The sequence below is a fragment of the Tripterygium wilfordii genome, chromosome 13 (genome assembly GCF_013401445.1).
Source record: "Tripterygium wilfordii isolate XIE 37 chromosome 13, ASM1340144v1, whole genome shotgun sequence".
Taxonomy (NCBI): Eukaryota; Viridiplantae; Streptophyta; class Magnoliopsida; order Celastrales; family Celastraceae; genus Tripterygium; species Tripterygium wilfordii.
This window is the reverse complement of record NC_052244.1, coordinates 12,967,982-12,983,805: the sequence shown is the minus strand read 5'-3', so window position 1 is coordinate 12,983,805 and position 15,824 is coordinate 12,967,982. Positions and strand designations below refer to the sequence as shown.

At 40.4% G+C, this 15,824-nt stretch overlaps 2 protein-coding genes and 1 pseudogene across 3 annotated transcripts; 1 reads left to right on the top strand and 2 right to left on the bottom strand.

Moving 5' to 3' along the window:
- Window positions 1-1,392: 1,392 nt before the first annotated feature.
- On the top strand, window positions 1,393-6,100 carry LOC120011666 (protein root UVB sensitive 4). The gene is made up of 10 exons (XM_038862763.1): window positions 1,393-2,216; window positions 2,564-2,710; window positions 2,937-3,083; window positions 3,582-3,644; window positions 3,757-3,833; window positions 4,383-4,488; window positions 4,864-4,963; window positions 5,068-5,219; window positions 5,358-5,423; window positions 5,566-6,100. Exons 1-10 carry the CDS (start codon window positions 1,734-1,736, stop codon window positions 5,803-5,805), a joined length of 1,581 nt encoding a protein of 526 aa, XP_038718691.1. The 5' UTR covers window positions 1,393-1,733; the 3' UTR covers window positions 5,806-6,100.
- Window positions 6,101-6,461: 361 nt separating this feature from the next.
- Window positions 6,462-11,761, bottom strand: LOC120013188 (extra-large guanine nucleotide-binding protein 1-like). 2 transcript variants are annotated; one of them, XM_038864919.1, is made up of 9 exons: window positions 11,620-11,761; window positions 10,278-11,499; window positions 10,034-10,171; window positions 9,849-9,953; window positions 9,556-9,741; window positions 8,868-9,048; window positions 8,434-8,675; window positions 7,942-8,105; window positions 6,462-7,323 (listed from the first exon to the last, which is right to left on the bottom strand). In XM_038864919.1, the coding sequence occupies exons 2-9, from the start codon at window positions 11,478-11,480 to the stop codon at window positions 6,732-6,734; spliced, it is 2,811 nt and encodes a 936-aa protein (XP_038720847.1). In that variant the 5' UTR covers window positions 11,481-11,499; window positions 11,620-11,761; the 3' UTR covers window positions 6,462-6,731. The 2 variants fall into 2 exon arrangements, with proteins under 2 accessions (XP_038720847.1, XP_038720846.1); XM_038864918.1 differs by having other exon boundaries at window positions 10,278-11,743.
- A 1,130-nt stretch (window positions 11,762-12,891) lies between these two features.
- Window positions 12,892-14,766, bottom strand: LOC120012603 (annotated as a pseudogene).
- Window positions 14,767-15,824: the final 1,058 nt, after the last annotated feature.

The following is a 15,824-nucleotide window of genomic DNA, read 5'->3' as shown; positions in this document are numbered from 1 at the left end:
ATTGAGTGGAAGTGTAGGACAGTACCGAAACAATCATATATGTCGGGGAAGCGTGGGATGCAATAATTGGTCCTCCCCTCTGATTTCGGAAGGCGTCATGTCCGCATCAGATTACTCCTCCTTTACCAATCAACTGCCGGATTTCGCGCTCGACTGTTCCCATTACCAAACAAAACTGTTTCCTTCTTCGGACACACACACCCCTTCTCCCTACCATTGACAGCTTCCTTGATCAAGCCCACTGATAATCTAATCTACCGTCACGATCGATTTTCAAAGTTTTAATATTCAAGGGTGGGGTCCAGAGGAAAGAGGGACAGCTGTCAGTTGGAAGAACCGGGAGTAGTAGGTTGATTCTCTCCGTGGCACGCGCGGCCACTGTGCAGGTCTCCGGCAAACACAATCATGCGTCGCTCTCGAGAAAAGAAGAGGAGATGGACAGAGTGTAGTAGACTATATGCATGTATGTATGTATGTTTGACTGTTATTCACTGCACACCAGGCAGCTTGTTTGGTCGCCCATAGCAACTGACAATTCGTCTCCTGCCCCCGCCTACACTTCAGATTTGAAAACCTGTGCTTTTCTTTTTGGACTTTTTCCTGCCGAATATGATTCCCTCGCATGCATCTTCTAATTGGCAGGCACGTTTCGCAGTGTGTTTGAACATTCAACGCACCGGTTTTGCATTCAGGAAAAAAAGTTTTTGGTCGAATGGTGCGTTACAATATCATTGTAATATGGTAAGTTCGAAGCTGAAACTAAAGCTGCAAGTGGTTACTATCACTTCTAACACAATACGGTTGACTGTATTTTTTGGCGTCAATCAATTTTATTACTATTTCATTTATATTTTTTAAAAAATCAATTCATCAAAAACTAATTGATATTAATGAAAAATATCAAAATTTATTCTCACACTGGCATTGTCACAATATTTTTAATGACGTGCCAAAAATCTTTTATCACCAACAACTCACCTTATCTCACCACAATCAATTTCGGAACTCCCAATATCTTTATAAACATGGGACGAAGAAATAATTGTTTAGATTTAGAAACAATTGTATATTTTATTTTGAATGTGTTAACTTAATGTATACTTTGAATAAATAATTCTTTGGATGTTAAATATTCTGACAGACTGTGATTAGATCTTCATTAGAAACTAATGTGTGCTCAATCATTAGCCTGATTATTTTGCTTTTTTGCCTCTTCGTGCGTAAATGTAACCATTACTAAACATATAATAGACTTTTCTCCTTTGGACTTGGGTTATCACAGTGAGCCTTTCTGTGGGCTCATCAGACGAAACGCAGCCCATCCATCTCATGCTATATTGGGCTGAGCCCTAGCCCATCAATTCTTATGGAATATTGGGCCGGGTCGGAGTCTCAATGCTTGCCGTTTCCTCTCCCAGCCTAATACTCGCTGTTCAGGTACCGCATGCACCGCCTATCATCAGCATCAGGAGGCGACCACTGCATAGAACAATCCCATTAGAATCTCTAAGCTCATAGAGAATCCGTCGTTAACTCGACTCTTCTATAGGCAGGAGTCAGGGCGTGCAGTGCGTGAGTTATCCTCCCAACTTCCATACACGAGACCAGGCCAGCAAGACAAGTTCCTGAAACCTTTTGAAAAAGCTCGAGGATTTGGCGGGAAAGAGCAACGACTGGCCGTAGTGAACTCTTTCAATTCCAGAAATTTTTAAGGGTTTCCGTTTCTAATTCTCATGCAATCGTTTCTATACGCACCCTCGAATTCTCACTACTTTCCACTTCAATGGCAATCCCGAGAAATCAAACTCATCAACCTCAATTCCGTCTTCAAAAAACCGAACAAGTTCTCTCCTAAAACCCTAGCTTTTACGAATTCATTGAGAACCTCGATTGGATCCAACCCGGAAGAAGGCCTTGATCAGGGACACTTGCCCGGAGAGGACGCGGCGCGACTCCCGGTGGTGATTAGAAGGTCCGGTAGGGTTTCTAGATACGTTTGGGACGGGAGTTGCCTGCGGTTGCTGGGGGTGGATGGCGGAGCGGGGTCGTTTTCCATCGATTTCAATGATGGGTTCCGTCAATTGTTTCGGGATGCCAGTCTGGGGATTAGAAACTTCTTTATTCCCAAACAAGTTCCGGATAATTACATGGGGTATGTTAAGTGGAAGCTCTTGCATCGGGTCTTTAGCTCCGCGTCTCAGGTTCTAGCGACGCAGGTAATTGATTTTGAATCTTAGTGATTATCTTTGAACTTTTATTTGTTTTGCATGGTGGATTGATATTTGCTTGTTTTTGAGATACTGCAAAAGCTCAAGGTGACACCCTAATGGTTCTCTCTAAAAAAGAATTGAGCTCTGAAAGTGTGTCATGATTATGATTACCCTCATGGTTAAAACATGCTACTTTAATGGTTCATTGAGGATTGAGGCTCTTTTTCTCTAGGCTTTTACCATCACATGATTTTGAAAGCATAGTGAAGCTGATATCTTATCAAATCATCCTCATAATTTTTTCACACCGTTGTCATATAATTACTTATTCTGTGGGAATGGAATGCTATTAGGCAATGTTTCAGGCTATAGGAATTGGATACTCTCAGTCACTTCCATCGGCGGCTGCCCTTAACTGGGTCTTGAAGGATGGACTTGGTCGGCTATGTAGGTGCGTCTATACTGCTAGCCTAGCATCTGCCTTTGACACCAATTTGAAGGTAAGCTTTAGTTTTTCCGAAGTTCAATTTTTAGAAACTTCTCTTTTTGCAGTTCTGACAGTCGCAAGAAATCTCAAAATACAGTGTACTGTTTTAAATTTGTGATTGTAGAATTTCAAACAAGAAATGCAGTGTTTTGATATATGCATTTGAACTCCCCTTCAATGCTGTAATGAATTCTTGCTCTTCTTTCTCACTCTCTCTTTTTGGTTTATTTCATTTGAAGAGAGTTAGGTTTGCGACATCTGTTCTGTTCAGTCTGAGTATTGGGCTTGAGCTGCTAACTCCTGCAATTCCGAAATACTTCTTGCTTCTTGCATCAGTAGCGAATATTGCAAAACAAATAAGCCTGGCGTGCTACTTAGCTACAGCGGTAAAGATTTCTACCATGTAAATATGTTGTGATTATTATTATGCAAAACAAGTTGCACTTGTTTGAACTTTTTAACTAGTTGTTTATAAATATGTTAAGTTTTATGCGCATTTGTTTTTGTAGTTATTTTACGTTGCTTATCCACAGGAAGGGAATTTATACACTCTCTGTTTGTGGGATCACAATTTTGTTCTTTTTCCCATTTCTTTTGTGGGAATGATGCTAGGCCTTAACATTGTGACCACTAATACAGAGTAACTTATTGATAGCTTAGAGATATCTTCCATTAACTATTTTTAATTTCGTGCATAGACTATGTTTCCCTGACCATGACGTCCAAGTTTCTTTTACATACTATTTACTTTCCTGCTACGCTCATTTCCTGGATCTTAATTTGGAAACACTTGGTTCCAGGAAGCCAATATTCTTTCACTCATGATAGCCATGAACTTATATATAAACTATATGATTAGTGATGTTGCAAGTCTGTGCATGCAGTCTGCTGTTCATCGAAGCTTTGCAATTGCAGATAACCTTGGTGAAGTTTCTGCTAAGGCACAGGTTATGGTTTTTGTCATGATTCTTGTTTTTCATTTGGCATCTTTCTACTTGTGCTAATTTCACCAACTGCTAAGGGCATGCCTAACCTTGGAGGTTCTGGTTTGGGTTTCAGATACAATCTGTGTGCTTTGACAACCTTGGTCTCATGCTTGCTGCACTTCTGAATATGCTGTTCAAGAGCAATCAAAGGTGAATTATTATAAATCTCTTAAACTGGTATTGTTTCGATTTTTCAATTAGAATCACTGCAGTCCACCCATTTGATGCTTATGATCCGAGTATCTCTAATCAATTGACAAGCCTTTACCCTGAACCATTTGGTCTAGGCCACACAAAGAATTCCCCTCCTTTCATCTCTATCAACAGCAGTAATACTTTCGTTTAGGCTCAATATGATTAAATTTGTAGATCTCAAACTGTTTGTGAGTTGGGACAAAGGCTTTGATGATGATGAATATTCAATAAGCTGATACATGCTTGACACGTCCACTGATGCTTATGCAACTATGTTTATCACGCATACACTATCATTTACTTCCATTTACTCTTGTTTTTTGTTTTTCAGATTCTAGTTTCAAATTATAGAGCAGCATGCATGACAATAACATTTAATTATAAAAAAACAGTCTCTTGCTTTCTGCTTGTACTTTCTTTTGATTGCCCGAGCTTTATGCCTTTGCTGAATTTTTGAAGGACATTTATTTTTGCATACTTCTCTAACCAATTATTGTATGCAAGATTGCTTGCAGGTTTACCTTTCATTCTCTATCCCATTTTCTCAGCAGTTGACCTGTTTGGAATATATCAAGGACTCAAGCATGTCCATCTGCAAACATTGACTAAGGTGAATCGTTAATGAACATGGGATTATTTGGGAACTTGATGTGATCATTTCTTCATAAAAAGCAATTTTCCAGTCTACAAGAATTGCAAAACAATCCTCCTGAGTGAGAGTTCTGAACAAGTTATTTTGACAAACAATGCTTTGAGGCAATTTCGTTATCCTGTCGTCTCTATACATAAAAAGTTGAACACACGCATACATAAGACCACATTGACAAGGACCAAAATATTTTTGTCGGCCAGCTGTTCTCTCTTAAAAGATGGTCATCTCTTGGGCGTGTATGCATAAGATATGTCTCTTTTTGGGCATAAAGAAGAAACTTTCTTTATGAGACGATGTTTAGCATATGATTTTGCCTTTTGTTTCAATACACAGGATAGGCTTGAAATCATACTTAATACATGGATCGACTTGCGGTACGTGCCTTCCCCTGCTGAAGTTAGTAAAAAGGATGGAATCAACCTACTATCTAAAGGTGAGCTTTATCCCCTGTTTTTACTGTTGCCGTTTGATATTGGATGCTGTAGGTTTATGCACATTATTAATGGAGCTTAAACTGACAGCTGAAATTTTGACCAGGCATGGAGTTCTGTCCTATCAGAATAGGGTTCTTAAACACTGAGAGTCAGATACCTAAGTTATCAATGATGGCAATGCATGCTTTGACTGGCAAGGATTATTACTTCATATGCATGGAGAAATTTTGCAGTGGATTTTCCAGAACTACACTTGTAAGTTTAGTGAAGGAAACGCTTCCCAACTCATAATTATAATTATGGAGAATCTCTCTCCCCCGCCGCCCCCCCCCCCTCCACCTCTCTTCTCTCTCTCTCTGATTTGTCTCGTTTATTTTCAATGGTGAATTTTAGCATGGTTTGCTTCTTTGTGTACGTGAAGGGGCTGAGACTGCAGATGTCATCATGGGTTTGTTGCAGGTAGGAATTTACTTCAACTGACTATTCCTGAAAATGTCAATATATGGCGATAAATGGTTGAAACGACTGTTTGTAACTGAATTTGTCCTTGAACTGCATCAGTAATGATAAAACATAATCCATCTTATTTGTTGTTGCATAGGCATGCTACATTCGCAAGGTCCTCCTTTTGAACCAGAATAGATGGGGGATCAATCTTGAAGTTAGTGATTACTCGGACTCCGATCTTAAGGAGTGGATTAAATTGGTTGATGATAGCAAGCAGTATTCAGAAGCGGATATGCACCTCTTGACTGATGAAATGGAAGGGATGGGTTGGGCTATTAAGAACATTTTACTAAGTATGGGGGAGCAGGCTCGATACAGTTATGTCGATAACTGACATCACTTGGTTCTTTTGTTTGTTCAATTTCCGGGGGCCTCATCGGAGAGTTTTGGGGATCAACTGTCTTCAGAGCATACAGCATTATATACAAGTCACCTGTGACATTGCTTATACACATATAGCTTCATTGTTGTTGTACTCAATTGTGCAACTTACACAGAAAGTGAAGAACCTGTTTTAATCAGATGTAATTTATTGTCCATTCATCATTTGGACATTGTATTGGTTTAAGCACAAGTGAAAAGCTATGTACTGTGGATCATTTAATGAATTTGTATATTCAGCTTAAAAACCTCTCCAATTGGAATTGGAAAAGCCCGAGGATTCTGTTCAAATTGAATTTCTCTAGCGAACTGTTCAGGACAAGACTCAAGAGTCCAACCTGTTTGTCTGGAAATAAACGTATCCACATTTTCCCACCTACAAGAAGTAGAGAAGTGATTTTCTATAACAAGGAGTCAGGTAGAGAAGTGATTCTTTTCACACCTTACAGAATTTCTCCCAATCAAAGAAAAAAACAGTAACAGTAGGGCATCAAATTGAAGAGCAATGGACATCCCTTTATCCTCTACTAAGGGGACCAAACTAATTCTCATGTTGACCTATCAATATTTTTGCATGCTGGCAAATACAGCCAAGTTACATGAACATGATAAGAAGAAAATAATCAGTCTGCTTCACCGTATAATAATGAGAGATCTAATACATTTCGTTCACACTAACTTGTGCCGCTGCCCTAACAAATGCACCACGGCCATGTGACATTCAGAATGATACCTAATACATGTAGAAAAATCTTATAGCTGTTGTAGATTCAGCATAATAATCTTCATTTACATGCCAAGAAATATATATACAGTGGCAATGGCAGGTGTTATACAGGGCCAGGATCCATAGACAAGCCTATTACTGGTTTGCTTACCTTATGGAGAGTAGGAGCTTGCCTCAGTGCTGTAATTTGAATACTCACTATGACTGAAGTAGGTTCTCTCTTCATCCCACTTCAAAATTTCCCTCGCATTTTTAAGTGCAGCGTCAACACTCTTAGGCTCTAACCCTTTCACCAGTGAAACATACAACTTCCGCCCAGTGAGAGAAGAATATAGCCTTTTGAACTTGACTGCAATGTAGTAGAAAGCCAGCTGCCCGAGCGAGGGGCTATTATTGATGCTGTTGCTGCTGCTGTTGGGCCGATGACGGCTCACCAAAGGATGAAAATCATCAAACCAGTCAACACAACTCAATGGTACCCTTTCTATTTTTTCCTCAAAGAGATCAAATTTGTTTAGTATTAGAAGGAAGTCCATCTGTTCAAAAGTCGGATGTGTAACAATGCTCTCAAATAATTTCTTGCCAAGCAACATTTTGTTAGTCAAACTCCCATTCCCATCAACCGAAAACTGGTCATAATCACTCAAGGAAATACAGAAAATAACCATTCCAACGTCTTCAAACATATCCAACCACTTAAAGTTTTCTCCAAGCCCTCTAGCATGTACTCTGATTAGCTGATACCTGAGAACCAACCACACAACAAATATGTCAAGGGAAGAACATATGTAAAAATTGTTTGGAGGGACCGGAGATGAAGATCACAGTACTCACTAATTTACGGTTTATGTAGCAAGTCCAAAGAAAGAAGAATGAGAACATAGAATTCATGCCAGTTAATACTACCCAAGCAGCTTAGTGAGATGAAATCAAACATTTTGTTAAGGGAGTCACACACTTTTACGTCTTCCATAAATCAGACATTATAGCATGAAATTGGAGTCTGAGACTCCGAATCACTTAGTAATGGTAATAAAAAGTTGCTCCAAAAGAAATATGTCATGTCTTGCTAAGTGGGTGTGTGTTTGGCAATTGCCGGATCAATCAGTTTCCCGGACGGTCAAAGACTAAATGTTTACTGAAGAATAAATTGACAACCCACATGATACTGTCTAGAAGATTCGTGAACGTATTCTAATTCTAACAATATAATTAACTTGCGTACATGAGTTGACTCAACAATTATTAAGTTCTTTCTAATGAAACCATAATAAGAGTACTTGACCAAATGAAAGACATGAATATGAAACTATAACTTAGCCTATAAGCATGCAACTACAATATATTAATGTATGCAACTACCTAAACAAAGAGTCATTCTGATATGCTGAATCAGTATTCTTATCATGCGCTGACTGAGGAAATGAGAAGTCCAGACAAGCAAGCCCATTTGATGACGTAACACCCTCAGCATATAAAATATCCAAGTCTGATGGTTCATAATCTGTTCTTAATACATCAACAGCCTGAAGCATTGTCGTCCACAAGAGTTAGTTACAGTATAATCATCTTATTCACCAACACATGATTATAAGCATAACCAAAAGTGTGGTTGAGATTGATAGAAAGCACAAAAGAAGAGCATGACAAAGGAACTACGTTTGAATGATAAACTTCACTTCTAAAGAGAATTTTCTCATATCGTGACAAGGAGCACCATTACACATTGCAATGATAGGCTTCAGAAAAATAAAAACAAACTCGCGCATATAATAATGAAAAGCAAAAGTGTTCTTCCAAATGTATTCATTTTATAAATTAAATAAAGCATGAAAATGTGCAAACTAGTCTTACCCGCTCCAAGTAATAACTGGAAACACTGGGTAGCATTTCCAGTTCATTTCTCCTGTTGTAAGTGGCCTGAATTGCTGGATCCTTCCATAACTCCTCCACCAAAGGTGCATACTCACGTGTGGCAGCAGGAAAAATGGCTTCCAAATTGCCTGTCACCATAGTCTTGAGAAGCCAATCAGAGAATGCTTTGAGCCTTGGCCCAATGGAATAGACTGTTTTGCCATCATTTTTATCAGCACTTCCTGTTATTAACCAAAAATAAGCTTTAGATTGCATTTGATAATGAATGTAACGATGACTACAAGGTTACCCTGCTTGTAATTTAAGGTACATATAGTGAAGGCATATTGCAATATTACATGGGCAAGTATGGGTACACGAAAATGTACGAGTCAAGGAAATATGGCAACAAGAAAATCATTGTGTAACTATACCGATTTGGTCAGTTTCATGAGCAAACTGCTTTTTCTTCATTTCAGCCAAACTTTCTTCCTCAAAACGCTCACGACCCTCAAGAAGTATACCAAAATAACCATACACATTGCTCTGGATAGTCAACTTAATGTTGTCACGCTCATCCTCTGAGAAAGGGACATCTTTGTAGAGAATCTTAGCCTAAGAGATGCATTGAAATCAACACCAAATCAGCAACACCACCAGAAAAAAATCATATTGTAATTATGATTACCAATGAAATTGAGACCAGAAAGAGCTAGAAATGTTAAAAAATAGCATTTTTACTATTAGTCAAAAGCCAAAACACACCTTGGAGAATGAAATAACCTCAGGAAAAATTGTACATTACCACAAAAAAAATTTAAGAACTTCTCCAACAAGCAGGATGGGAAGGCAGCTAAATACCACTAGTAATGCAGGAGTGGAACAAAAAGAGTACACCATAGCACATCTACTAAGTTGCCTAGAAATGAAATAAGGAAGTAACACGATGCACATAGTAGATAGGAATGCTCCAGCAAGGAAAAATCCAAACCTCTCTTCGCATTTCTTAAATTTTGATGGCAGTCAATACTAATGTACTAAATATATTTCTAGATTAAACAGATGCAAATGGATTGGCGACATGGAAAATTTCTGAGAGCTTGAGATTCAAAGACAAACTACCTGTTTAAATATGGTGCTGGTTCCAGACCCACTATATCCGACTAATAGAAGCTTATAAAGTGCTCTCTGCTCAAAGTAGTCAGGCACACTTCTGCAATTAAGACTGCTCACTGATTCTCCAAAAGGACTCGAAGATTTAGAAGGAAGAGGTAGTGACAGGACAGCACAAATGAGCTTCATTCCAGCCTGAAAGATATACAATAGTGAGTAATAAGCATCTAATTAAGGATTTGCCAATGGTGGGTTGAAGGGAATGCAAGCAGACTCAAAGCAACTTCAAACAGAGACAATACCTTGCCCCATATGTAACCTTTAGTATTTTTCTGCCCTTCTTCTTGGTATGATCCATCCTCATTCACCCAAAAGTGAGGGTTTCCAGCACACTGAACCCCAGCTAACTGCAATGTTCAATATCATGGTCACAAATCTCATACCCTAATCGGTTTCCATTATTTTCCCCAAATTTTCTACGTCTTACCTGTAACATCCGAAGCTCTACTTTGGTAATCTCTCGACCATTTATGAAGACTTGTGTATTCCCATTGCTAGAATCCACCCTGATAGGACCTCCAACATTCAAATGGGGAGTTATAATCTGAGAAGGCTTCTGTCCTTCCTGTTGAAATTCAGGGCGACAATCAAGATCAAGAATGAGGTAAAGGAAACACAAAGAAAAAGAAAAACAGTAGTCAATCTCTGTCCAACACTGTACATATATTCACCTTCCCCCAAAGACCAGATACTTTGTCATACCAATAGTTTCCAGGTTTAAACTTCTTCGGTGGGTTCGCACAAGTTTGCAGAATAACCAACTCCTCGTGACAAAGAGGCGTCCCGTTCACAAAAACATACTCAGGTGGCAGCTGATTTGCTTCACAGAACTTCTCAGCATTCATTATTTGCCTTACCTCCAACTCATTAAGCAACTTCTTTAACATCCTCGAACACTTCCCCAAGCCCCGTCTTTTCAACTCGTCGATAGGAAAACCAATGCAAGTAACGCATTTCCTCCCTTCAGGCATCGACCCCATAGCTCGAAGCACGCAATTACTACAATACTTTGCATCACAAACGATGCAAACCTCCTTATCTGTAAATCGGCTCCCCTTAAGGCATCTATAACACGCCCCTTTTTTCCCTTTACTTTGGACCTCTCTTCTGACCCGCACAACCTGCCTCTCATTTTGAACAAAATCATCATCGACAATACCATCGTCGGACTCTACATCGCGGAAAGTGACGACCTGGGCCGGCTTGGAATTGGATTCATTATTACAGTCACCGGTGACACGTGAGGAGGGGTAATCCAAGCTCAACAAAGACTCGTTCGATTCCCAATCTGGCACCTGATTCAAATCTATTGAAACCTTCAACCTGGAGGAGCTCTCCCTCGACTTGTCCAAACTATCAGAGAACTCAATCGTGCTCGAGCTCCCAGTTGCGTTAGACAGGAACTCATTGGAATGCCCACAGCACCCATTCGTGAACTCCAACGGGCCGGAGCTACTGAGCTCCCCAGACAAGCCGCAATCCCGGTGATTCTCCGCCTCACTCTCTTCAAACGCAATCACGGAAGTCGGAGACACCGTTATCTCGGTTCCCAACGCTAGATCCTTCGACGCGTCACAACTGCCGGCGGCTCTGTGGTCGAAACTGATGACAGATGTAGGAGATTCCATGGGCTTGAGCTCCCTGGACAACTTCAGGGTCATTGGATCAGAGGACATAATCGGCTTGACCACTGGTAAGGAGTGTTTCTCCGAGAGTGAGGGCTGCGGAACCACTGCCGCCACCGGAATCATGTCAACGTTGATGGGAACAGCTCGGGGAATACCATAATGAAGCGGCGGGCCAGTGTACTCCATGGCAAACGAGTACTGTATCCCATCCTCAACAGCAGGTACCGATTTGCTCTCCGGCGGCATTATCTTGTTCTTATTATTCCTGTACCACAAACACCTCCTCAACAAGCAAGAAGAGTAAAGAAGAAGATAATATCATGAGAATCGAAAGCTCTTTTCAGTTCAAAATTGAAATTAAAGCAAAACCCAGAAAAATATTAACCTAATCCAAGGCTAATATTTGAAGATGGAATCTGCAAGAGTGTTTTTTTCCCAAGGATTTTTGTTGGGTTTATGTCAGTTGGAATTTCTTTTTCATATTTCTTCCGTGTCTTTGGTTTGTTGGCGGAAAAAGGTTCAAGAGGCAGGTGGGGTCCAAAAAAAGGTTGGGGAGGGAACTTTTGTCTTTGTATAAGGTGGTGGCCTTGTGATGTTGGCATCGCATAGGGTGGTGGGGTCCGGACCACCGCCGGCTGGGTCGCGTCAGTCTCTGATAGGAATATTGTTAAGAGTAGGAAACGGTGCAAGTCTTGCGTGAATGGGCAAGGAATCATCATATCATAGTTGCCTCTGTAACTACATGCTGCACTCAATGGACCAAGTACCAGTCACCAGTGGGGTATGTTTTTACAGGTTTACATCACAGAAACTGCGTTCCGAGATTGGCTCGAGCTCCATAAGGCCTAAAAAATTGGAGCTCGGGCTCGGCTCGTGAAACAGAACCAAAGCTCGAGCCCGGCCCATTAAGCCCGTTTTATGACCAACAATAAACTCTAGCATTTCCACAGAGCTGAGAGAGCAGCGCAGTGCAGAAGAACAAATGACAAACCCCATAGCAAAGTCACCACATCAATCCATTTTTGTTGATTAATCAACTGTCGACTTGCACACAAAAAAGAAGCAGTAACACACCCACATAAAATCTAGTAAAACTATGCTAGAAAGTAGAAATCAAAGGTCGGGTAGCCCTCGGGTCAACTCAAAATCAATTTGGTGCCAATTCTCCGAACCATAATGATAATCGGCATCTCCAACGCAAGCCTAAGCCTAGGCTAGTTGGAGATAAAATACGGCAGCTCCAATCGAAATTGACCATATAGGAGGCTGTGAAGAAGTTGTAAATATTCTATCCCACAGTGGTGGCGGCTCTGAGGAAGGTGGTGGTGGCAGGGGAGGGGATGAAGTGTAATTGGAAGAGGGAGGAGAGATGGGGGAGGGGTAGAGAGGGAAGTCAGAAACTCTGGATAACGAAGGAGTTGAAACTTGAAAGTAGATTATTCGCTTCATTTGGATGAGGGCCCAACTAATTATACCATTGGACCATTTGACAAAACGAGCTTCAAAATAAGCCTGAATTCAGCTCTTTCATCAAACAAGTCTAGTTTGAGGTAACGGGTTGTCCTTGAGCTGCCCGCAGGTTGCCTGACCCAGTGAAGCCCCAAACCAGCGAGTTAACATTGATATTCAATGATCCAAAACCACAATGAACAACCACAATCTAAATTAATTTCACCTTCCTCATCTTTTGCACCAAATTTTATTTATCACATTCACAAGTACAAACATGTACTAGGCACTTTCCTCCTAATGCTTCCTCACGCTAATCCTCCCTTGAGCAGAGAAGCTAGGTGCATCCGGCAATGTGTTTGGTTCCATTGGATCATGAAGATGATGCTGATTATTCACCATTGATGGCGCTCTCTCCGATACACGCCACATTTTCACAGACTTGTCAAGGCTCCCGCTGTACAGAGTCCACCTTGGCTCTCAGGAACCTGATCCTTCATCTGTCTCCACAGCCAACCACTTCACAGGCCCGTTGTGGCCGGTTAAAATAGACAAGCAAGCGTGTTGGCTGTCTGTTCTTCTCCATACACATATACCCATATCAGCTGAGCCACTGAAGACGAGATTCCCTGCCGTGACCAAGCATAGGACTGCCAATTTATGGCCTCTTAATACACCGCCATGTGAGAGGTGTTTCTCAAGCTCCCAGAAGTTAACAACCCCGTCGGATGAGCCACAGTAGACTACTGTGGCGTCTGGATTCACAGCCAATGCTGTAACTGCACATTCTTGCTTTAATAGTGTTTGGGAAAAGAAGTGTTTTGTTCCTTTCCCCTGCATTTCTCTTCTCCACACATTCACAGTCCCTGTTATGAGCAAATTTAGTTAATCAAATCGAGAAACAGTCGATTAAATCACCATTTTATGTTCAAAGAATTTCACTTTCTTCGTTTTGGAAAGGAAAAGCCGATTGATTGTGGCTTTAATATGTAGTTGATAGTCAAGGCCGTGTAATTAATACTTGGCGCTCTAACTTTGGTACAGAAGTTATGCAAATTTAGAGAATAGTATGCATACCATCGGCGGATCCTGTAAAGACGAGGCCATCAAAGCCAGCTACAACATAATTAACAGCATCATCATGAGCAGGGATCGATTCGAGGCATTTGAAGTCCGAGATTCTCCAAACCTTGAGAGTTTTGTCCCAGGAAGCAGAGTAAAGCAGAGTTTTATCTTCATTCAAGCTAAGGCACGAAATGGCATCGAAATGCTTCAACCACAACCCATTTCTATGGCGTCTACCTTCCACATGATTACTCGGTTTCATCGAATTCTTGATAGAATCTTTAAAAGAAGGCAATGTCCCTATCCGCTTATGAGAACTCGGATTCTTGGACGAAACCTTCCATACTCTGATTTGCCCATCTTGGTGTCCTGTAAGTATCTTCTCCCCTGCAATCACAATTGCCTTAACCAATCCACTATTCGATTTAAACCCAGAAAACTCCTTATGATTCTTCCACACGCGAATGTTCTTACTATCGGACCTGGTATACAAAAGTTCCCCAGTAGCGGCTAATGAATATATGTGTCCTTCTTCCCGCACCAATGATCCCATAAGGACATTAGGAGAGAAATTACTGTCCACAAATGGAGACGGGTTTGAATTCGTATGACTAGACCATGGTGATTCGGCAAATGGCGACGATGATGGGTCGTGGAAAGGCGAGGCTGCGTTGGAGGTCAGAATTGGACTATAGGTGGAGGAGATGGTGCTTTCATCATCTTCATTGTTATTGTTATCATCGTTATTGATTAGGCGACCTGCAGCTCTGTTGCTTCCTCTTACGGAGCCCTTCATTAATGACTCTGAAGAGCGTTTTAAGGTAAAAAATGCAAAGCTTGTAATCAAATAACAGAACAGAGTGGGTGAATTATTACGCAAAGAAGTATAAAGAGGAAAACTTGATAAGAAGAAAACCGTAATCTTCATGAACAAAAGCAAAGACAGGGTCAATAACAAAGCCGACGAAGCGAATTCACAGGGAGAACCACAGTAATAACGTTTTAAAATAACAGACATAACGATATTTTAACCATTTTACCAGAGACTCTTGACAAACAGAGGGAGTTTAGGAGAAGGGAAGGACATTTACATACATTGGTTCAATTTTTTTCCTTAATCTTTATATTGTGATTGTTTAGGTTATCCAACCATGCTATGCCACGTAGATTTGTCATTATGTTTGACATGTTGTGCTGCAGAGGAAACCAGAAGGGATCTGCTCCTACGCGATATTACCCTAAAACAGAGGAACCGAAAAACCCTGCTTTGTTTAAGGAGAGAGACAAAGGGGACAGAAGGAGTTGGACTTTTATAATTTATTAGTAAACTGAATAATGTTTGACCTTTGACTTGGTCTAAGGGACTAAAACTGGGTGCTCCTTTTGTGTGAATGGAAAAATAAATTGTTGTTTAGGGTTTAGGGTCTACACTTCAATTGGACGGGTTTCTGCCTGTTTATTTGTTATGTATAACATAACTCAGTTTATAAATGGGGGAGAGTGTCAAACTTGTATTTCTACATCGTTTATAAGAAAAACCTCAAGCATCTTTCATTCAACGCAGTTTTTTCGAGGCTCAAATATTGTTGGGGACGATTCAGAAAAATGAAGTTGTACGTGCCTGATCTATCCAAAATAAATAAATAAACCCAAAACGAAAAATATTATTGATTTGAGAGTGCTGAGATTTCTGATAATTGTAGTGCTTTGATTAGGATTATAGTCCAAATTTGGAACAAAGAAGTATAAGAAATGTAATGCAGACCTTTCACCTTTGTTTCTAATCACAACTCATCTAGTCATTTAGTTGACAGGGGATGGCAATGAAGGACCCGATGCAGAGGATAGGATTTACCCGTAGCTTGGATTCACAAAGTTTTCTTAAAATATATATAGATTGACAAAAGTCATGAGTTAGGCCGTCTTGTGTAATTAGCAGCAATTTTCAGGTTATGGAAGTGATTAATTGGCATTAATAATCAGTTTTCATGTTGAGAGGACTGATCATTATTCAATATGGTTGAATGTCTCCCCTTAGCCGAGTTGGTTAAGACATATACTCGACCTAATGATACC

What these genes read in the sequence shown, in the direction of transcription:
- LOC120011666 (XM_038862763.1), top strand. Translation starts at nt 1,734, where the DNA reads ATGCAATCGTTTCTATACGCACCCTCGAATTCTCACTACTTTCCACTT. An exon ending in AAGTTTCTGCTAAGGCACAG is followed by an intron (nt 3,645 to 3,756) that starts GTTATGGTTTTT and finishes TTTGGGTTTCAG; the next exon opens with ATACAATCTGTGTGCTTTGA. An exon ending in ATCTGCAAACATTGACTAAG is followed by an intron (nt 4,489 to 4,863) that starts GTGAATCGTTAA and finishes TTCAATACACAG; the next exon opens with GATAGGCTTGAAATCATACT.
- LOC120013188 (XM_038864919.1), bottom strand. Translation starts at nt 11,480, where the DNA reads ATGCCGCCGGAGAGCAAATCGGTACCTGCTGTTGAGGATGGGATACAG. An exon ending in AAGGTTACATATGGGGCAAG is followed by an intron (nt 9,742 to 9,848) that starts GTATTGTCTCTG and finishes TATATCTTTCAG; the next exon opens with GCTGGAATGAAGCTCATTTG. An exon ending in CCAGTTATTACTTGGAGCGG is followed by an intron (nt 8,106 to 8,433) that starts GTAAGACTAGTT and finishes ACAATGCTTCAG; the next exon opens with GCTGTTGATGTATTAAGAAC.